We start from the raw sequence: 23,792 nt of genomic DNA, 5'->3' as shown, positions 1-23,792 counted from the left end.
ACGATCTTCGGGAGCGCCCCCTGATTTACCGCCGGACGCTATGTCCGACGGGGTCAGGGGGGCGTACCTGTGGCCTGGGAGGCGCAATTTAAAGGCGAGGTGCAGGGCGGCCATTTTTGTTACTGCGTTCCTGTCCCAGACCTCCTGAAACACGCCCCCCCCACCGTGGAGTGCTGGCTGCGCTCCAAGAGTCCGGCACTTCTCTTGAGTGCCGGGCTCTTTTGCCTGCACTCCCGATCCCCGGGGGCCCAGCTGGGCCCCAGGTCGCACTGCACAAGGCCCCTCCCCTTTAAGAAGGGGAGGAAGGCCTGCAATACCGTGGTGCGATGTGCCGCAGCGTAACGCCGCAATATTGACTCACAGCGCCCCAAGAGGGATGCGGGGCACCTCCAGTAGCACCCTGCTTCCCTCTTTGGGCGCAACCACTCAATTTCCGGCGCGGGGACGCTAATTTTTCCAGGGCGCTACTTTTAGCGCCCCGGCGAAGTTAGATTGGGGCGCTACTCAATTTTTAGCCGCTAGAGTTTATAATTAAGGATAGAGTGACTGAACACCTTGAACATTTTCAGCTGATCAGAGAGAGCCAGCATGGATTTGTAAAGGGTAGGTCATGCCTAACGAAGCTGATTGAATTTTTTGAAGAGGCGACTAAAGATGTGGACAGGGCAATGTCTAGGGATGTTATTTATATGGACTTCCAGAAGGCATTCAATAAAGTCCCTCATAAGAGACTGTTAGCTAAAGTTGAAGCTCATGGAATTGAGGACAAATTATTGACTTGGTTAGGAGATTGGCTGAGCAGCAGGAGACAGAGAGTAGGGATAATGGGCAGGTACTCTAATTGGCAGGATGTGATTAGTGGCACCTCACAGGGATCTGTGTTGGGGCCTCAACTATTCATAAGAACATAAGAAGTAGGAGCAGGAGTAGGCCATACGGCCCCTCGGGCCTGCTCTGCCATTCAATAGGATCATGGCTGATCCGAATCTAGACTCACGTCCACTTCCCTGCCCTCTCCCCGTAACCCCTAATTCCCTTATCTGCTAGGAAACTGTCTATCTCCGTTTTAAATTTATTTAATGTTGCAGCTTCCACAGCTCTCTGGGGTAGCAAATTCCATAGATTTATTACCCTCTGAGTGAAGAAGTTTCTCCTCATCTCAGTTTTGAAAGGGCAGCCCCTTATTCTAAGATTATGCCCCCTAGTTCTAATCTCACCCATCAGTGGAAACATCCTCACCGCATCCACCCGATCAAGCCCCCTCACAATCTTATATGTTTCGATAAGATCGCCTCTCATTCTTCTGAACTCCAATGAGTAGAGGCCCAACCTACTCAACCTTTCCTCATACGTCAACCCCCTCATCTCCGGAATCAACCGAGTGAACCTTCTCTGAACTGCCTCGAGAGCAAGTATATCTTTTCTTAAATATGGAAATCAAAACTGCACGCAGTATTCCAGGTGTGGCCTCACCAATACCCTGTATAACTGCAGCAAGACTTCCCTATTTTTATACTCCATCCCCCTTGCAATAAAAGCCAAGATTCCATTGGCCTTCCTGATCACCTGCTGCACCTGCATACTAACTTTTTGTGTTTCATGCACCAGGACCCCCAGATCCCTTTGTACTGTAGCACTTTGCAGTTTCTCTCCATTTAGATAATAACTTGCTCTTTGATTTTTTCTGCCAAAGTGCATAACCTCACACTTTCCAATATTATATTCCATCTGCCAAATCTCTGCCCACTCACTTAGCCTGTCTATGTCCTTTTGCAGGTTTTTTATGTCCTCCTCACCTCACTGCTTTCCCTCCCATCTTTGTATCGTCGGCAAACTTGGATATGTTGCACTCGGTCCCTTCCTCCAAATCATTAATATAGATTGTAAAGAGTTGGGGTCCCAGCACTGACCCCTGCGGAACACCACTAGTTACTGATTGCCAGCCCGAGAACGAACCATTTATCCCAACTCTTTGTTTTCTGTTAGATAGCCAATCTTCCACCCATGCCAATATATTACCCCCAATCCCGTGATTTCTTATCTTGATCAGTAATCTTTTGTGTGGAACCTTGTCAAATGCCTTTTGGAAGTTCAAATACACTACATCCACTGGTTCCTCTTTATCCACCCTGTTTGTTATGTCCTCAAAGAATTCGAGCAAATTTGTCAAACATGACTTCCCCTTCGTAAAACCATGCTGACTCTGTCCTATTAAATTATGTTTATCCAAATGCTCTGTTACTGTTTCCTTAATAATGGACTCCAACATTTTGCCAACCACAGATGTTAGGCTAACTGGTCTATAGTTTCCAGCTTTTTGTCTACTTCCCTTCTTAAATAAGGGTGTTACATTAGCAGTTTTGCAATCTGCCGGGACCTTTCCTGAGTCCAGGGAGTTTTGGAAAATAATCACCAATGCATCCACAATCCCTACCGCCACTTCTTTCAAGACCCTAGGATGTAGGCCATCAGGTCCGGGGGATTTATCCGCCTTAAGTCCCATTATTTTACCGAGTACCATCTCCTTAGTGATTTTAATCGTGTTTAGCTCCCCCCCCCATTGCCCCCTGTTTGTCCAGTGTTGGGATATTTTTAGTGTCCTCTACTGTAAAGACTCATACAAAATATTTGTTCAGCGTCTTTGCTATCTCCATGTTCCCCACCACTAGTTTCCTGGTCTCATCCTCTAAGGGACCAACGTTCACTTTAGCCACCCTTTTTCTTTTCATATAGCTGTAGAAACTCTTGCTATCTGTTTTTATATTTTTTGCTAGTTTACTTTCATAATCTATCTTCCCTTTCTTAATTAATCTTTTAGTTATTGTTTGCTGGCTTTTAAATGCTTCCCAATCTTCTAACCTCCCACTAGATTTGGCTACTTTATATGCCCTTGTTTTCAGTCGGATACTATCCTTTATTACTTTACTAAGCCACAGATGGCTGTCTTTTCTTTTACTCCCCTTTTTCCTCAGTGGAATATATTTATCTTGAAAGATGTGAAATATCTCCTTGAATGTAGACCACTGCTCTTGTATCGTCTTACACTTTAATCTGTTTTCCCAGTCCACTTTAGTCAATTCTACTCTCATAACTTCATAGTCTCCTTTATTTAAGCTCAGTATGCTGGTTTGAGATCCAACTCTCTCACCCTCAAACTGAATTTGGAATTCAACCATATTATGGTCACTCATTCCAAGGGGATCCTTTACTAGGACATTTTTTATTAATCCTGTCTCATTACACAGGACCAGATCTAAGGTTGCCTGCCCCCTGGTTGGTTCAGTTACATACTGCTCAAGGAACCAAATTTAGTAATGACTTGGATGATGGGATAGAGAGCCACATATCCAAGTTTGTGATGACACAAAGATAGGTGGCATTGTGAGCAGTGTAGATGGAACCATAAAATTACAAAGAGATATTAATAGATTAAGTGAATGGGCAAAACTGTGGCAAATGAATTTCAGTATCGGCAAGTGTGAGGTCATCCACTTTGGACCTAAAAAGGATAGATCAGAGTACTTTCTAAATGGTGAAAAGCTAGAAACAGTGGAGGTCCAACGAGACTTGGGGGTCCATGTACATAGATCATTAAAATGTCATGGACAGGTACAGAAAATAATCAAAAAGGCTAATGGAATGCTGGCATTTATATCTAGAGGATTAGAATACAAGGGGCAGAAGTCATGCTACAGCTATACAAAGCCCTGGTTAGACCACACCTGAAGCACTGTGAGCAGTTCTGGGCACCACACCTTAGGAGGGATATACTGACCTTGGCGGAAGTGCAGTGTAGATTTACGAGAATTATACCTGGATTCCATGGGTTAAATTATGAGGAAAGATTGCACAAACTAGGGTTGGATTCCCTGGAATTTAGAAGATTAAGTGGCGATCTGATCGAAGTTTTCAAGATATTATGGGGAACTGATAGGGTAGATAGAGCGAAATGATTTCCACTGGATGGGGAATCTAGGACTAGGGGTCATAGTCTAAAAATTAGAGCCAGACCTTTCAGGAGTGAAGTTAGGAAACACTTCTACAGGCAAAGAGTGGTAGAAGTTTGGAACTCTCTTCCGCAAATAGCAATTGATGCTGGGTCAATTATTAATTTTAAATCTGAGATTGGTAGATTTCTGTTAACCAAAGGTACTAAAGGATATGGGCAAACCCAGGTATATGGAGTTAGGTCACAGATCAGCCTTGATCTCATTGAACGACAGAACAGGCTCGAGGGGCTAAATGGCCTACACCTGTTCCACTGTTCCTACATTCCTGGATGTGCACAATTTTAAAATGTCTGTCTCAACAAAGAGTTATGTTTGGAGCATAGTAGATTCTTAACACATATTTGCCTCAAGCTAAATGTACTGCAGTATAATGTGGATAAATGCAAGGTTATCCACTTCGGTGGCAAAAACAGGAAGACAGATTATTATCTGAACGGCAATAGATTGGGAAAAGGGGAAGTGCAACGAGACCCGGGTGTCCTTGTGCACCAGCCGCTGAAGGTAAGCATGCAGCTGCAGCAGGCAGTTAAGAAGGCAAATGGTATGTTGGCCTTCATAGCAAGAGGACGAGAGTACAGGAGCAAGGATGTCTTGCTGCAGTTGTACAGAGCCTTGGTGAGACCACACCTTGAGTATTGTGTGCAGTTTTGGTCGCCTTATCTGAGGAAGGATGTTCTTGCCATGGAGAGAGTGCAGCGAAGATTCACCAGACTGATACCTGGGATGGCAGGAATGACGTATGAGAGATTGGGTCGATTAGGCTTATATTCGCTAGAGTTTAGAAGAATGAGAGGGGATCTCATTGAAACATAAAATTCTAACAGGACTAGACAGACTAGATGCAGGAAGGATGTTCCCGATGGCCGGGGAGTCCAGAACCAGGGGTCACAGTCTAAGGATAAGGGGCAAGCCATTTAGGACTGAGATGAGGAGGAATTTCTTCACCCAGAGAGTGGTGAACCTGTGGAATTCTCTGCCACACAAGGCAGTTGAGGCCAATTCATTAAATATATTCAAGAAGGAGTTGGATATATTTCTTGAGGCTAAAGTGATCAAGGGATATGGGGAGAAAGCAGGGACAGGGTACTGAATTTGGATGATCAGCCATGATCTCATTGAATGGCGGAGTGGGCTCGAGGGGCCGAATGGCCTACTCCTGCTCCTATCGTCTATGTTTCTATGTTTACTTCTCATCACCGTTTTGCTACAATTACCTGACTTGATTTTGCTTCAAAGCACTTTATCATTTACTAGCGGTTGCTAGGCAATAACCCAATAACCTAGCAACCTGCAGTAGTTTTAGAAAAAGGGGACTAATAATGTCAGTATTAGCGTTCATGGTTTGGTGCCTCTAACATTAGAGTGTCAGACTCCTGCACAGAGTCCAAAGCCAAACAGCATTGATTACTGATGCTTGAACTCAGCTATTCCTTCTTGGTGAGAAGGTGGTTCAGGGTTCGAATCCTGCTCCAGACAGTCCCGGCGATTGGAGACTGGAGCTCTGGCTCTGAATCCTGGGTTGACATCCAACGGGATACTCACGACCGGTGGGTGTAAGAGGCCTTCCCTCATCGCTTGGGTTGTGGTAACCCACAATCCCCTCCTCTCTCCCTTGCCATATAGGACTAACCACCCTATTGGCTGGTATAAAGATGGTAAAGACCATGGAAGAAGCGTTCAGATCGCAGCCTGTCAGACTGTTAAATCAGCCTGTGAGTCCTTCTACAACAACAACTTGCATTTATATTGCGCCTTTACAAAGGCATCACAAGGCTCTTCAATAGGTGCGAAATCAGACAAACAAGTTGACATCAAGCCAAAGAAGGAGACATTAGGACTGGTGACCAAAAGCTTGATCAAAGAGATCGTTTGTAAGGAGCCTCTTAAAGGAGGAGAGTGAGGTGGAGAGGTTTAGGGAGGGAATTCCAGAGTTTATGGCCTAGATAACAGAAGACATGCCTGCCAATGGTGGGGCAAAGGAAGTTGGGAATGCGCAAGAGGCCAGAATTGGAGGAACGCAGAGCTCTCGGAGGCTTGTAGGGCTGGAGGAGGAAACAGAGATAGGGAGGGGTGAGGACATGGGAGGGATTTGAACACAATAATGAGAATTTTAAATTTGAGGCATTAGTGGACTGGGAGCCAATGTAGGTCAGTGAGCACGGGGGTGGTAGGTGAACGGAGCTTGGTGCCACTTAGCTGAGCTGTCAATCTCAGTCACATTGGCCCCGACCTTAACTAGGGCAGGTTTGGTAAGTGGGGGGGGGGCGGAGTTTCGGTCGGGAAACCCAGAAGTGCATGTTGCCCAGCATGCTGTTGAGCTTTGACTCCACAGTGTGTGTATTTTTTTTTTTACAGTAGGATCCCTGCCCAGATGTCAACCTGATTGACAGGCTTGGCTTCCAGTTGGGCGGGGAGCACTCCGGAGCAGGCAGCAGCCCCAGGTAAGGAGCCTGCAGCTGTTAGTGGGGGCGTGGGGTGGGGGTGGAGGGGTCCGATCTCTGATCCTGGGGGTTCCGATCCCTGACCTCGGGGGTTCCAATACCTGACCCCGGGGAGGTGGGAGGTGTGATCCCCGACTCCGCGGCAAGGTCAGATCCTGGGGGGAGGTCCAATCCCCGATCCGGGGGAGGTCCAATCCCCGATCGGAGATGGGCGGGTCTGATAGGGGGTGTTCAATCCAAGGGAAGAAGGTAAGCTTGGGGAGGCCTGGGGGGGGGGGGTGTTGGGGGAGAAGCACTCCTACTCCTCCTGGCCCACACAAGTGTTGTAAGGGCACTTACCTTTTCCCCAAAGCTGTCCTCGCCTCCCTTGAGCTTCCTAGTTTCCCGAGGCCTGGGAAACCCAGCTGGCCAGGGGGAAATCTTTAAAACAGGTTAAATCTGAGGCTGCCATCCTCATTAAAATATTTAAATGGCCACTCCACCTCCTGGGAGCGGGTTGGCTACCCGCCCCTTGTCCCGCCTCCGATAAACCCGGAAGTGGGCGGGCTGGAGGCGGGTTTGAGATTTAAAATTTTTTAACATCTCATCCGACCCCCAACCCACAGGTTTTTTGGGGATTAAGATTCACGCCATAGTTTTAGGTGGGTCTGCACGGAAACAGGGAACTTTTCCACAGGAGAATGGAAAGTAGAAGATTGAGTTGCCTTCAAGGCATTCTCGTACATCTTCTAGTGGCTGGTGGAAGAGGAGGATCAGTGGAGACCCAAAAAGCAGGTTCCCCCTCCCCCCCTCACTGCCTTGTCTCCTGCAGTTGGTACATGACCTGGGAAAGGTCCGTGTAAGGGGGGGAGGGGATAACATGAAAGCGTAAACAGGTATAGACTGTCACTAAGTGCACCTGTATGTCGATTTTACAAATATTTTAAACAAGCGAGTCAAACTTTGTTTGGAGTAAATAATTCATTTAAAATAAATGTATTACGCTCAGCCTTTGAGTCAGCGCCCCAGCTGTTTTAAACAGGAGAATTAGGGGAAATAGGGAAAGCTGGATGAGTGCATGAGAAAGGAATAGAAGGTTATGCAGGTAGGGTTAGCTGAAGGAGGCTCGTGTGGAGCAGAAACACCAGCCCAGACCTATTGGGCCGAGCGGCCGGTTTCTGGGCTGTAAATTCTTTGTGATTAGTCATTACTCGCAGAAGTTTCAGATCCAGTGACAGGAAGAAGTACAACTTTTCTCTTCAAGTGTAGTTAAGGCTGTTTTGTTCTCAGTTGAATCAACAATCTAAATAAATTCCCTGCGCTGGTGGATGATAAAAATGTAGAGATGAAAGTGGGGAGGAGGGGAATATGCTTTAAAGGTTTTCAAACTGCCACTGTAAATGCTAGTTTCAATTTTCTCGGTGGAGGCGAGTGACATTGAAAACTGTAGTGTATGTACCTTTAAGAGAGAACTACTTTTACAGCTCCTGTATACTGTAGTACCGGCAGTGACCACACCTGTATATAAGCCTTGAGCATGCCTCTGTACCCCAGTCTTGAGACTACCCTACTCCAGTAAATACCTGTTGATTGTTAAGTTACAGCATCCGTGTGGTTATTGAAAAACATCATACTCTCAGAATCACGGATCTAACAAAAACCAACTTGCTGATTTATTTTGTACAGCATGCATTTGACAATAATCTGGCAAACCTTCTGACAAAGGCCATTGCGACACAGCGGTGAGGTTTAAAGGTCTTGCCTACACAGCTGGCCCCACAGTGCTCAATGGGCCAGCTGTGTGCATGTTATTAACACTGTGCTCGCTTATCTTCACAAGCCCAAGTGCGCGGTAGCTTTTTCCCCCTTTTGTCTTACCTGGTTCTTGGTGGGGCTGCTGGTGGCGCTATGGTCGGGGCTCCGCAAAGGGCTGGAGCTGTCGGAGGCAGTCAACTTCGACATGTATGTGCTGTAGTCCAGCAGAATCTTCTGCCTGATGTTTCCAGCCAAGTCCTTGGTTTTAAAAAGGGAGGGGAGATCTTCCGAGCTGCCTCTGCTGCTGCTGTTGCTGTTGCTGTAAGCCAATCTCCCCAACGGGCTGGAGCCGAGATTCGGTGCAAGACCTGTAAGGTAAATTAAATGGTCTAAGCAGGCAAAAAATGCCACAAGCCTCAGTTTGCGCAGTTTCCCGAATTGCACACTTTAGGGGTGCAGGGGTAATTTTGATTTTGGGCAAAGGTGTAAAACGTGCGTTATCAGCCCGACCATCCGTTAAACACCTCTCCTGATATTCATTTCTGTTGTAGTCAATGGAAAATCGTCTAAAAAGTCAAAATTGCCTCCCTGACGTGCATCAGGAGTGGAAAAAAGGAAGATCTCTCCTACAATAGCAAAATACTGCGGATGCTGGAAATCTGAAATAACAAGCACTCAGGAGGCCAGACAGCATCCGTGGAGAGAGAAACAAGAGTTAACGTTTCAGGTCGGTGACCCTTCGTCAGAACTGGAAAAGGTTAGAGATGTAACAGGTTTTAAGCAGGTGCAGAGGCGGGGAGAGGGGGAGAGGGGGAGAGGGGGAGGGGAGGAAGGAATTGAAGGAACGTTCTGTGCCAGGTTAGGAGGCAGGAGAGATTAAATGTTGCAAATGGGGATGGCAGAATCATCAACAGCCACCTGAAAAATGGGGGCAGGGGTTATAGTCTGCAATTGTTGAACTCAATGTTAAGTCCAGATCTCTCCTAGATGTGCTGACTGCTTATAACTTCCTATTTTCCTTATGGTAAATAAAATATTCAGAGCTACATTAACAACCAAGCAATAAATACAATTATGCAAGATATTAGAAACATCTTTCTTAAGTAATCATGAATAACAACTGCCCTCACAAAATGGACATCTTTAAGTATTTGGGGATTTAGGCAATGTTTTCTTGTTCCCTTCCACCCCCGCACCCCCCCGCCCCTCAGTTTAACGAGTTTTCAACTTGCTGCTTCAGCTAAGAACTTTTTTCACTAGGCCACAGGCTGTTGCCATGGCTCTAAGCACCAGCCTTTCTGCGGGGATTGTCCAGCACATGGCTGCCACTGTACAGAACCTCAACAAAGTTTTTACCTCCGAGTATTTTACACTATGTCAGACAATCAAAATACACCAGGCATTTAACTTTAAAGCAGTTTTAAGTAGAGTAAAACCTGGTATACAATCCACAACTCCGGGCATGTTTGTATATCTGCTCAACATAGCGGTGTGATAGAGTTTTATGGATGGGGTGAGCATCAGGTTATGGGTGTGACATTTGCATTAGTGCAACCTATACACTGAACTTTATCATAATTATAATACTGGTTAAATTAAAATTAAGTACACCAAATACCTGGAGTATTAGCAACAAAACTTAGACAGAGCACTGTAAAATAAAATGGATGATAAGCTTGTTGAATATATGAAAGATATTTTTGAGAAAGTTTGGACAGCTACAGTAGAAGTAATTCAACACTTCTAAAACTCAACCATTATTTTGTTAAACAGGAGAAGAGACAAAATAAATGATGGGTTAAAAGTTGGGTGATGCTAAGCTTGGATTTTAAAAGTCTGTATATTGTAGAAATGGAAGAATCAGGTAAGTAAGGAGTTCCAAAATGTTGCGGTCCTGAGTAAACCCAAGTTAGAGAATGAGACAGCACTTTAGTTATTGCATAATCCTGTACATATATATCAAAGTTTGTGTTACTGCTCAAATCAGCATCAATGCAAGTTTTATTACCAGGTTTTCCACCTCCCCTGCTGAGGTTCTGCCTGTCCTCGGATTGCATTCTCGAAGCCAGCAGGAAGTATCTAAACCATTCTTCTTTTTCCCTTCCTGTTCTTCCAAAGAGGAAAAGGGCACTTTCCCCGCCTTCCCCGGGAGGTCTCAGCAGGACCTCTGGTGTCGGAGTTTGTCTTGTGATTTCTGGCTTCTCCCTCTGCTCTTCAGCGTCCATATCTGTCTTCAACTCTCTGTCTCCAGAACATTTGAATTTATAGGCCTCAGACTCACTGAGGAAAATACAGATTGGGTACTTCTTGTTCCACATTCTTTTCTTTGCAAGGCCAGGTGGGACGAGAAAAATCTGCAGAAAAAGTAACAACTTAAGAAAGAACACATGAAAAGACAAAAGGCCATTTAGTCCATCAAGCCCATTTCTTCTGCGACCCATGTACAATCTGCACAATCATGGGCTCTGCCCAAATCATTTCATTTCCTGAGGTAAAGTTGTTCCAACTTTCTCCCTACCCTTCCAAGGTAAATCAAACAAAACTTCAGAATGCTATCATTGTCACATTGCCAACCATTCAAGAACCATCACATTACACAGAAATATAGCTCAGAAACAGGACATGCGGTGTTTATACTCCACACCAGCCTCCTCCCACCCTACTTCATCTAACCCTATCCTTCTATTCCTTTCTCCCTCATGTACTTATCTAGTTTTCCCTTGAAGCATTTGTTCTCCATCTCTATCTGCACTTTTTCTTATGGCTTTCAATGCTCTTCCTAAACATACATTCAGCCAGCTCTTTGTTACAGCTGTTGATTGACATTGCATTAAGTGCTTTTACAGGGAGTGAGCAGCGGACATCAATTCCTCATATCTATCACACTGAGAAAGAAAAGCATTCCTTTCTAACTTTACTTGAGGCAAGTAGCATTTGTGCTCATGTCCTCTAAGTTGCACTTAGTGTGTTAGTGCGCCAGCTCCCGGCACACAGCTCACACACAGCCAGTGGCAGCACAAGAATAAACTTATCACACTCTCTGAGGGTTATTTGTAACTTGGTTTTCCCAGTTTCAACTGAAGTAGATCCGACAAGTTTATGTCGGAGTTACCGTCGGCTACGTGAGACTTGCATCAGGATCCAATGCGTTGGCACAGGATTGAACAGCTTATCTGCATGGCTGCCATTCTCCCGGGTCCCCAGTGCAATGGTGCAGTTGCAGCAATGTGAGACTAATGCCCACCAACATCGAAGGAGGCTGATCCTGTGAGAAATCCTGGGGTCAACCAATTTAAATAGTGCTAGTTGAGCAAGAGTGAAATTCCCGGCAGCAGGGGGCCAGATACTCCGTGGGAATGGTGGAAAATTCAGGAAATTCTGACAGGACTGGACAGACTAGATGCAGGAAGGATGTTCCCGATGGTCAGGGAGTCCAGAACCAGGGGTCACAGTCTAAGGATAAGGGGTAAGCCATTTAGGACAGAAATCAGGTGGAATTTCTTCACCCAGAGAGTGGTGAACCTGTGGAATTCTCTACCACACAAGGCAGTTGAGGCCAATTCATTAAATATATTCAAGAAGGAGTTAGATATATTTCTTAAGGCTAAAGGGATCAAGGGATATGGGGAGAAAGCAGGGACAGGGTACTGAATTTGGATGATCAGCCATGATCTCATTGAATGGCGGAGCAGGCTCGAGAGGCCGAATGGCCTACTCCTGCTCCTATCTTCTATGTTTCTATGTTTCTATGAAAGGAGCAGAACAAGGCACAACTTCCGTACTTAATGGGTTGAATGCAGTTCAAGGGCTGAGAAGGTTCTTGGACTAGGCACTGAAATGGCTGGTGTAACATCTAACTTCTCTGAGGCTGATGTGGAAGTGCTGCTGTTCCGAATTAAAGAAAGTAGGCTTGCAATAGTTGGAGTACCAGAGAAGAAGCCATCACATGTAGCGGCACAGGCCATGTGGAAGGAGGTGGCTGTGAGTGGCACCTCCATAACCCCAAGGACCCCACTGCAGTGTTGAAAGCAGTTTGATAGCATCACCAGGTCAGCAAAGGTAAGAGTTTTTTCAGATGAATAACAGGACAGATAACTGAATCATGGGGGTATTCCCTAGAACGATAGGTATGCAATCTCCTTCGGGGTGTCACATGGAGCCATGTCCCTTGCCCCGCTTGGCGGTACTCATGTCAAGTGTCTCACGCCCTGGAATGCATGCTAGGACATTGAAGTCTCCCATCCTAGGTCCTTGCTCCTTTACACCTACCATCCGTTCGTCAAATCCTAACTGATTGTGACTGCTGGAGACTGCAGCAACCAATTAACGCCATGGATTCGTCCTGCAGATGAAGACATCACACGATGCCAGGGAATGCCAGACCACTAGGGGAGGACGTGCAAATGTCCAATATTTGATACAACATGGAGAGGAGGTAAAGGCAAAAATTAGCAACACCTCTAGCCTGGCAGCTGGTGTTGGAGATTTGCGAGTCTCTGTGCCTTCAGTAGGCTAGTGAGAACATAAACCTTTTCTTATTTAATGTTTCTATGTATTCTTCACCAGCTACCAGTTTCCACATAAGACAGCCACAAAGTTGCTGGTAAAGATAAAATGCTGCTCAAGCCCACCAAGGTTAACTCCAGGACACAGCTGGGAAGATGGCTGCAGAATAAAGCCTTGCAGTCCCCTCTACCTTTGGGAATACTGGTGACCACACACTACCTTGTTATTCTTCCTTGCATTCAGCAGCCCAGTGGCACCTGCTCGAGGGAGTACGGATAGTGTAGGTGTGGAACTGACACATGGTGAGACACAAAATACAAGGAAACCAGAAGATGCAGATGTGGAAGTGGAGGCTCATGTGGTTGGACAGAGGTGTACACCATGTCAGCCCCTGGCTGCAGAATAGCCAGGTGATGATCTCAGGGATCACGCCATGAAGAGAAGGAAGCTAGCAAAGCATCAGACACATATGATGGTTCTATGCAGCCTCTCCCAAGATGTGCAGCAAATGGTTGGGACTGCCCTGCCATGCACCAACATTCAACTCATTCAACAGAATTAAGGACTTGGCTGACTGTCTGGAGAGGTTTTTTCACCTTTGAAGCCAGGAAGCACATCGGTCCAGAGTAGAGAAAAAAGAAAGAGTTGCATTTCTATAGCACCTTTCATGACCTCAGGCCATCCCAAAGCACTTTACAGCCAATTAAGTACTTTTGAAGTGTAGTCACTGTTGTAATGTAGGAAATCCTGGCCTAAATACAATGCCCACTCCATTGCTCTGGCAAATTACCTGAACCCCACCCTCAGAAATGTACCTTCTGAACCATTGTAATGTGCACAGTTCTGGACTCCATATTACTAAAAGGATATAGAGGCACCAGAGAAGGCACAAACAAGATTTACAAGGATGACACCAGAATTTAGAGGTTATACCTATCAGGAAAGATTGAACAGGCGGGGCCTCTTTTCTCTAGAGGGGTGATCTGATCGAGGTCTCTAAGATTATGAAAGAGTTTGATAGGGTAGACGAAGAGAAGACGTTTCTGTTTGTGGGGGAGTCCAAAACTAGGGGCCATAAATATTAGATAGTCACTAATAAATCCAATAGAGAATTCAGGAGAAACTTCTTGACCCAGAGAGTGGTGAGAATGTGGAACTTGCTACCACAAGGAGTAGTTGAGGCGAATAGTATAGATTCATTTACGGGGGAAGCTAGATAAACACACGAGGGAGAAAGGAATAGAAAGTTATGCTGATAGGGTTAGATTGAAGAGGGGTGGGAGGAGGCGCGTGTGGAGCATAAACACTGGCATGGACTAGTTGGACTGAATGGCCTGGTTGGACCGAATGGCCTGTTTCTGTGTTGCACATTCTATATCATTCTAAGTAACACTTCCATCTCCAGCTTTTATAAATTCAAGTTATGAGGTATTTTGCGTTCTTCAGCAAGTGGAATACCGGCTACTGGTGTGAAGAATAATTCTGGTATACACCAAGTTTTTAGGAATATTGAGGCTCTTGCATTTGATGGGATGAGATAAAGAAAAGCTCAGAGCTTTTCAAAGAAAATTCTCACCTACCTTGCTGTCAGCTAGGTCACAAGATCGATGGCTGACGAATGCCACATCATGTTTGCCTTCATCAAAGGTTGCACGGCGAGAGATATTGCTTCTTGGGTAGGACAGTTTCAGTGCCGTGCCCTCGAGTGTCACATAGGCGGAAAAGGTCAGTGATGGATGGTAAGTCTCGGGATCATAGTTATAGATTTCATTCATCCAGCCCTGTAATAAAGAGAGACAGACAGATAGGAAAATGCAACACCTGACTCGCCTGCTATTGTGCACGCAAAATCCATACATACTCTGAAATCGGCAAGAAGTTGTCCTTTGTTAGACTGCACAAAATTGACTTCCTGAGGCAGATGGAGCAAGGCAACTGTTTAGAGCTACGTGCGCCCCATAAACATAATTCAATCAATTCCTGTGCCAAAAGTTATGCTTTTGTTTGTAAGATATGTGTTTATTGATGAGTGAAAGGTTTTTGTCGTGCAGGTTTTTGAACCCATTTGGGTGAAATCGATATTGCGGCATCAAATTTTCCTGATTAAAGGCTATAGGATTGAAATTACTCAGATTTGTGTCACAGCCTTGCAGGGTAGTACAAGGATCAGAGTGCTGCTTTATTACAACCGGTATCATCACAAATACAGTCACAAAGAATTCAATGTTGTAATATCTATATTTGCTATTTTCTGAGATGTTAATAAGGAAACTACACAGAGGGTGGAAGTTGCATCTTTTAGTTTCTCCTTCTCTGAACTCGTGGTAGAACGTGCTTGTATTAAAATCACGAGGATTATCAATTAAAGAGATAGACAGAATGTAATGATCTAAATATTGTAAAACTGTTATTACCAACATACTGAACATTGACAATACGAGTTTCTAGTGTCAGCTGTGGCTCAGTGGGTAGCACTCTCGCCTCTGAGTCAGAAGCTTGTGGCTTCAAGTCCCACTCCAGAGACTTCAGCACAAAATCCAGGCTGACACTCCAGTGCAGTGCTGAGGGAGTGCTGCACTGTCGGAGGTGCCGTCTTTCAGATGGGACATTAAACTGAGGCCCCGTCTTCGCAGGTGGATGTAAAAGATCTCATGGCACTATTTCAAGAAAAGAATGGAGTTTTCACTGGTGTCCTGGCCAATATTTATCCCTCAACCAACATCAATACAACAGATTATCTGGCCATTATCTCATTGAAGTTTGTGTGCAAATTGGCTGCTGCGTTTCCTACATTACAACAGTGACCTTGCTTCAAAAATACTTAATTGGTTGTAAAGCGTTTGGGGCGTCCCGAGGTTGTGAAAGGTGCTATATAAATACAAATCTTTCTTTCTTTGACCACCCTGCTACTGCTTGATTTCGGGCTGTAGCGGGGCACAACATTCATCCTTGAGTGTCAATAGGCTATTGGACCATGGGGATATGACAGCTAGGTCCATTCCTTTCCTCACTTGGCATTCACACATAAGCCTTTTCCATCAGGAATCACTGGACAGTGATCATGATTGCCAACCATGGCTAATTTTCCTCTCCCTCCCTAATTTCAGGAATGCTGAAGCCAATTATAGCACTCCATAATGCTGCCCCAGTTGAGATCAATTTGCTTTGTATTTGTGACTTGCCAGTGAGTCTGGGTCCTATCTGATCTGTATGGCGCATTTTCACACTGGGTATTGCGCTTACCAATGAAACCATTGGGGAGAACTCAGCCCCCCAAAAAATGCGTGATCCAATGATCCCGGCAGTTATGCTGGGATCCTTCCCGTCGGTAACCTCAGCTGCCAGAGAATGTGGAGTCAAGAGGAGGCGTCCCAATTTAAATACCAGTGGTGGGTATTATGTCCGTGTGTAATTGAGACACGGACTGCAGGAGTTGGTTATAACAGGTCTTTACTGAGTGGAGACAAACTGGAACTACTATGCAAAAGTTACTACACAGGCTTATATACAGGGGTGGTCACTACTGGTACTGCAGTATACAGGGGCTGCAGAATATAGTTCCTTCTGCAAAGTACATACACTACAATTCCTCCCCTTTTAGCTAAACAGTACATAACATTCGATTAATAATTAAATAACATATTTACAATTACAGTTGCTAGATACATTAGCTGAAGTTAAGCAATTATAAGTTCAGTCTTTGAGGAGGCTTCCTGATTCTGTCTGGATAACGCCTCTTTGGGGTATCAGGTTCTTCTGGCAAAGTTGATTCGGGATCAACGTTGTTGTTTGGGTCGTCTGCTTCTAATATCACCGATTCTGAGGTAGATGCAATTGGTACTTCGGTTTCATCACCAGGTGTATCGGATCGTGGTGTGGAATTGACGTTTTCCAGTGACTCTAGAATCTGGTCAGCATGGCGTCTTACAATGCTCTCTCCAACGTCCACGGTATACATTAGAGGTCCTTGCCGTGTACAGATCGTTCCTGGCTGCCATTTCTCTGTGCGGTAGTCCCGGGCCAAAACTGGTTGACCTATCTTAAAACTCCTGGTCGGCCTTTCATTCATATTCTGAAACTGCCTGTTCTCCACATCTCTTCTGATGTTTGGCTTAACCAAATCCAAGCGGCATCGTAGTCTTCGATTGAAGAACATCATGGCTGGAGTTTGGTTGGTAACCGCATGTGTCGCATTCCGGTAGGCAAACAAGAAGTTATCCACCTTGTGTTGTAGGGGTATGTCTTCATTACACATTGCCTTGATAGCCTTCTTGAATGTTTGAACGAACCTCTCAGCCAATCCATTGGTGGCTGGATGATATGGGGCGGATGTGTAATGCTTAACACCATTGTTCTTTAAGAACCTCCGGAACTCTTCAGACACAAACTGTGGTCCATTTTCGGAGCAAATCTATTCAGGCAGCCCATTTCTGGCGAATATGGTTTGTAAGACTGTGATAGTTTTTTCTGTGGTGGTTGAGGACATTTTTATTACCTCTGGCCACTTTGAATGTGCATCCACCGCAATTAAAACATCGAGTCCATAAAGGGACCAGCAAAATCAATGTGCACCCTTTGCCATGGAGATGAGGGCCACTCCCATGGATGTAGAGGGGCTTGTGGTGGGGCGTTTTGGACCTTCTGGCATCCTGTACAGCTCTTGGTCATCTCTTCGATTTCTCTATCGATTCCCGGCCACCACACAAATGCTCTGGCTAAGTTCTTCATTTTTACCCCTCCCAGATGACCCTCATGAAGCTCATTGAGCACTCTATCCTTCAATTTGGGTGGAATTACTACTCTGGATCCACACATCAAGGTTCCTCGGCACACTGACAGCTGTTCTCTTCTCGGCGAGAATGCTGGCAACAGTGGTTCGCCATGTGCTGGCCATCCCTTCACCATTAAATCATAGACCCTGGAGAGTGTCGGGTCATTTCGTGTTTCCTTTTCTATGTTTGCATTCGTCACAGGGAGACATTCGACTATGGTCGAGTGGAATACACAGGCCAGTTGGCCAACTCTGAATTAAAGCCTATGTTGAGAGCAGTGGGAAAGGAATGAATGTTTTAGGCACGAAGGGCCGAATGGCCTACTCCTGCTCCTATCTTCTATGTATCTCCACTGGATCCACTGCAGGTGCTTCTTCCACCGTCGGCAACGGTAGGCGCGACAATCCATCAGCATTTCCATGCTGCTTAGTTCCTTTGTACTCGATGTCATATTGGTGTGCCCCTAGGAAAAGGGACCACCTCTGTAGCCGTTGTGCTGTCATTATCGGGACGCCCTTCTGAGGGTTGAAAATGGAGACAAGAGGTTGATGATCAGTTAGTAGAGTAAATTTCTGACCGTGCAGGTAGTGATTGAACTTCTTCAACCCCCACACCAGGCTGAGGGCCTCTCTGTCAATCTGGGCGTAGTTACGCTCGGCTGAAGTTAACGAGCGTGACGCAAAAGCTATCGGCCTCTCTGAACCATCAAGGAATTTATGTGACGGTACCGCTCCAATGCCGTAGGGAGACGCATCACACGCCAGTCTTATCGGTAGTGATGGGTTGTAGTGAGCCAATACTTCTCTTGAAGTGATTAGGTCTTTACTCTTCTGAAAGGCCCACTTACATTCATCGCTCCATTTCCATGCTACTCCAGTTTGTAGTAGGGCGTTCAGTGGGTGCAGAATTGTGGACAAATTCGGCAAAAACGTATGGTAGTAATTCACCAATCCGAGGAATGACCTCAGTTGCGACACATTTTCAGGCGCTGGAGCCTTAACTACCGCTTCAATTTTGTCAGGGGACTTATGAAACCCCTCTTCATCAATCACATGGCCACAATACGATATCTGTTTCTTAAAAAACTCGCACTTGGGGCGATTGGCTCATAGCCCATGTTCTCTTAGTCTAGTGAGCACCTGCTCTAGGTTGGCAAGGTGTTCACTGTCATCTTCACCTGTCACTAGGATGTCGTCCAAGTAACATTGAGTCCCCGGAATCCCTTGCAGGACTTGTTCCATCGCTCTTTGCCATATCGCCGGAGCTGATGCTGCTCCGAATACCAGTCGATTATACTGGTAAAGACCTTTGTGAGTGTTTATCGTGAGATACTTCCTAGAGGATTCTTCAACCTCCATCTGCAAATATGCTTGTGCTAGGTCAATTTTTGTAAAACGCTTCCCTCCAGATAATGAGGCAAAAATATCTTCTATCCTCGGGAGAGGATATTGTACTGTGTGAAGGACTGGGTTCACTGTCACCTTGAAGTCCCCACAGATGCGAACCTTCCTTGGCTCCTCAGACTTATTGTTTAACGTTTTCTTCATGACAGGAATGATGGGTGTTGCCCACTCGCTCCAGTCTACCTTAGATAACACGCCTGCATTCTCCAGATTCTCCAGCTCTGACTCGACGGCTGGGCGAATTGCATATGGTACCGGTCTTGCTTTGAAAAACTTGGGAATTGCATTCTCTTCTATTTTTATCGAGGCGGTTACGCCTTTAAGAGTTCCCAGTTCTTGTTGAAATACCTCTTTGGCATTAGCTAAGATTTTTGACAATCGTCCAGGTGTGACTTCGTCATCCTTTTTACCAGCCACCGTCAGTGCCTGAATGGAGTGCCAGTCTAAACTTATCTTTCTGATCCATTCACGTCCCAATAATGGTGGTCCACCATCTTGCAGTATGTACAGATACAATTTCTGTATTTCCTTGCCGTTGTATTCGACAGGCACCCTTATTTTCCCTCTGGGGTATACTTTTTGCCCCGTATACGTCTTCAAGACAATGGATGTCTCTTTCAAGGGTATGTGTGAGAATAGCCGCTCGTAGTCTCGTCGATTCATGACGGTCAGGGCTGATCCTGTATCCAATTCCATTTTGACTTGGGACCCTGCTATCATGAGGGTGACCCAAATGGTTCGGTGATCCTCTTTTGCGATTACGTTGTGAAGTTTGAGACAGCTTAGTCTCTTGTTCCCGGATTCACTATCGCTCATCTGGTCTTCGGAACTACTGTCCGTCATCTTTTGTACTTTCCTGTACTGTTCCTTAGTAGCCTTTTTGCTGTCGTTAGTCTTCTTCCCAGACCTGCAAACTCGTGCAATGTGTCCCATCTTTCCGCATTGCCTGCATATTTTGTCCTTGGACCAGCAGTCCTTCTGGTCATGGGTTGTTCTGCCGCAGCGATAACATTTTTCAAATCCCCGTGTCATTTCGTGGGTGCCGTATTCCTGTGGCTTTTGCTGTATTTCCGCAGCTCCCCTTGCTGCTGCTTCGTACGATACTGCCACGCTGAAAGCCTTATCTAGCGTCAGCTCTTTCTCTGAGAGTAACCTCTTCTGGGTTCCTTCACTCAGGAGTCCACAGACAAATTTGTCCCGTAGGGTATCTGCCAGTCCTGCTCCGAACTGGCAGTGCTTTGATAGCTTGCGTAGTTCCGTAAGGTAATCAGCATTGCTCTCATCTTTATGCTGATTTCTCCTGTGGAATTTAAATCTTTCTGCTATCAGCAGCGGTGTAGGATTTAGGTGTTCCTGTAGGATATCAACAATTTCGTTAAAACTCTTCGCCATTGGTTTGGCTGGAGTAATCAGGTTCCACAATAGGCCGTACGTTCTTGCGCCCATTAAGTTTAGTAGTACCGATGCCTTTTTCTCATCAGCTACTTCGTTTGCCTCGCAATATACTTCGACTCTTTCCACATACGTGGTCCAGTCTTCTATTGCATTATCGAAGGCAGTGATATTGCCAGTCTTCGGCATCTTGGAAATCTAAGATGGCGCCTCCCGTGCTTTGCCTTCTTCCCCGATTTAACAAAATGGCGCCTCCCGCACTTTCCGTCTTCCCCGCTGCTGCTAGCGCTGTTGCTGGCGTTTTATGCCTTGATGGCGACGCCCTATGGTCTTCGCGCACTTCCCCCCGCGCTGCTGCTAACGCCGCTCTCTGCAGTTCCCGTGGCAAACTGCAGCTCCTCGCGGCTTTCTGCGCTTCTAATTTCTTTTATTTCCCCGTCGTCGGAGCAACCCTGCGGGACACTTTCCTCCCTCTTCTCGGGTCTGTACGCTGCCCGGCTTCGTAGCACCGGCCGCGCCCTGTGTGCTCCACCCTCTCTCTCTCCTCTTCCCGACAACGCTGCTCGGCCCCGTTGAAAAGCCACCCGATCGAGCTCTAGCCCGCCGCAGCCCAGGATGGATCAGTGTACTACCTGCCACCAGCCCGATTAGCTGGAACACCATAGACAGGATAACCAAGCCCCGCTCTCGACAGCCTCGCCTGCAAATCTTCAACTCCGATGAATCAGAGGCGGTTGCCCAGAGTCGACGCCCGTTTCTTCTGTTTGTTTTATTTATTTATTTATTTATTTATTTCTTCCTTCTGGCCTCGACCTCTGACAACTTCGCTTCAGGGATGGATCCCCATGAGGTGGTGCAGACTGTAGGTAAGTTCGGATCTGCTCGTCGCCAGTATTATGTCCGTGTGTAATTGAGACACGGACTGCAGGAGTTGGTTATAACAGGTCTTTACTGAGTGGAGACAAAACTGGAACTACTATGCAAAAGTTACTACACAGGCTTATATACAGGGGTGGTCACTACTGGTACTGCAGTATACAGGGGCTGCAGAATATAGTTCCTTCTGCAAAGTCCATACACTACAGCGGGTGCCTGTGACTATGAGGGGGCACCAGACCTGGCATAAGAGACTGAAAACTGCTACCCTGGTGCCCAGGCTGGGAGGTGTGCCAGGCCCAGCACCGAGAAGGAAGCACACCGTGCCTCTGGTGAGCTGTTTTGTACGGGAACAGTAGGTAACAATTAAACAAAACAAAATGACCAGTCCACTTCGGAAGTCCAGGCCACGGTTCTCAGACTGGACACTCATGGTGGGCCCCACAGCAACAACCGGTGCTCCTCTTTCGTCTCGGCATACCAGCTTCTGGGCAGGGGTTCCACCACAAACAAAGGCCAGAAGAATCTTCACCTTCAGACTGGGACCCAGCACATCCGGCTGCTGGTCTGTTTCCCGACACTTCTGCCGCACTCCCATTGGAGTTATGGTGGGACTGTGCCATAAAGGCCAAAGACTTTCAGCCCCCTTCTCTTTTTTTGTACCAATGGACAAGCTATTCCAGTGTCTTGCTGCTCCTCCCCCCACCCCCCCAAGCAGGGCGACAAACTGCAATGTCACAAATGAAACGTCTCCCCAGTGGAATGGCTGTTAGTGGATGCGCGATGGTACTCGTGAATAAACACTGTCCTTTCGACAAAGCTCTCTGTAAAGGAAAAGAAGATGGAAGTTGGAACCCTTGACTCATCATTAAAGCTATCCATGGCTTATCATTCTTAAGTTTCCTTTCAAGTAATTGGCATTCTGCTTTGACATTGCCTGCCGAGGCTGTCGTATCTCTCGGAATCTGCTGACGCCACTGTCTTGAGACAGAGACTTGGATTAAGACCATGCTGCAGAACCGGTGGCTGTGAAGAACCTTCCTTCAGATTTATCAGCCGATCAGCTTGCACCATTATCAGAAGACATCTGACCCGGGAGGGAGTTATTACAGCTGAAGCGAGCTAGGTGCGAGGAAAGCCTGAACTCGATGTAACTCGCCGATTTTAAAGACAATCCCATAGCCTTTACATTCAGACTTTTGTTTACTATCGTGGAATGATTTGGCATCATGCGTAAAAATATTATCGAATTATTCAGAAAATGGTGTAGATCAGCACTGTGGCTGTGCACACTCCTGAACAAATTGGATCTGGTCCAAGCTGTGTACCTATACATGGAGTATACTTGCACAGAGTTTGATGCATACAGCAAGTGACGGATAGGATTGGCTGCTTTTCAACAGCAAAAATTATGTCAGCTTGGTTCAGTTGGTAGCAGGTCAGAGGCTGAGTATTCTGTGGCGAGTGTCTCACCTCCTGACTCCCCAAAGCCTTTCTACCATCTACAAGGCACAAGTCAGGAGTGTGATGGAATACTCTCCACTTGCCTGGATGAGTGCAGCTCCAACAACACTCAAGAAGCTCAACACCATTCAGGATAAAGCAGCCCGCTTGATTGGCACCCCGACCACCACCTTAAACATTCACTCCCTTCACCACCGCTGTACTGTGGCTGCAGTGTGTACCATCTACAAGATGCACTGCAGCAACTCGTCAAGGCTTCTTTGACAGCACCTCCTAAACCCACGACCTCTTCCACCTAGAAGGACAAGGGCATCAGGCGCATGGGAACACCACCACCTCCAAGTTCACCTCCAAGTCACACACCATCCTGACTTGGAAGTATATTGCCGATCCTTCATCGTCGCTGGGTCAAAATCCTGGAACTCCCTCCCTAACAGCACTGTGGGAGTACCTTCACCGCACAGACTGCAGCGGTTCAAGAAGGCGGCTCACCACCACCTTCTCGAGGGCAATTTGGGATGGGCAATAAATGCTGGCCTTGCCAGTGACGCTCACATCCCATAAATGAATTAAAACAACCTCTCGCCTCTGAGTCAGAAAGTTGTGGATTCAAGCCCCCGCTGCAGGACGTAGTCTAGGCTGGAGCCTCAGTGCAGTACTGAGGCGGTGCTGCATGGTTCGAGATGCTGCTCTCCAATGAGATATTAAACTGAGGCCTCGTCTGCCCATTCCAATGGATGTAAAAGATTGTATGGCGCTCTTTGAAGAACACCGGGGCATTCTCCGTGGCCTGGCTGGTTCTCCCAGTGCCGTGGACAAAAGTCTTCTCTCACCTGACACCACCAACAACAAATTAACTGGGCACTTGCAAATTGGCTGCCATGCTTGCCTACACACACGGCCACCCCTCAAAAGTAATTTGTTGTTTCTAAAGCACTTTGAGACATCCCGATTTCTTTCTTCCTTTCGCAGGTTGTATCGTGTTTTAGGTCTAAGCCCTGATTGTTGCGCACTGGCTTCATTTCATATTATCAAAATTCTGGCATCTAGCGCACGTTCATCATTATTAAAGGTGTTCACACTTCAAAAACAACACACCTCAGTAAGGCAAAAAAAAAAAAAATCACGATTGGCTCAAGTAACCACTCTATCTGTTAAGTCAACCACACTGGTCAGCTCACGTATCCCATTGAC

The 23,792-nt window shown here is 46.3% G+C and overlaps 1 protein-coding gene across 1 annotated transcript in view; it reads right to left on the bottom strand.

The window, feature by feature from the left end:
* tex2l (testis expressed 2, like) overlaps positions 1 to 23,792 on the bottom strand; it is a 155,276-nt gene that overhangs the window by 43,262 nt on the left and 88,222 nt on the right. Inside the window, exons 3-5 of the mRNA XM_086000390.1 lie at positions 14,272 to 14,472; positions 10,194 to 10,539; positions 8,309 to 8,553 (exon numbers count right to left, since the gene is read on the bottom strand). Coding sequence (XP_085856516.1) covers positions 8,309 to 8,553; positions 10,194 to 10,539; positions 14,272 to 14,472 — 792 coding nt within the window. The remainder of the gene's footprint in view (positions 1 to 8,308; positions 8,554 to 10,193; positions 10,540 to 14,271; positions 14,473 to 23,792) is intronic.

This window comes from Somniosus microcephalus, chromosome 11 (genome assembly GCF_052327205.1).
Source record: "Somniosus microcephalus isolate GS21.2 chromosome 11, FLI_Smic_1.0, whole genome shotgun sequence".
NCBI lineage: Eukaryota > Metazoa > Chordata > Chondrichthyes > Squaliformes > Somniosidae > Somniosus > Somniosus microcephalus.
The sequence above is the reverse complement of the archived record's forward strand: the minus strand, read 5'-3'. Positions and strand labels throughout refer to the sequence as shown.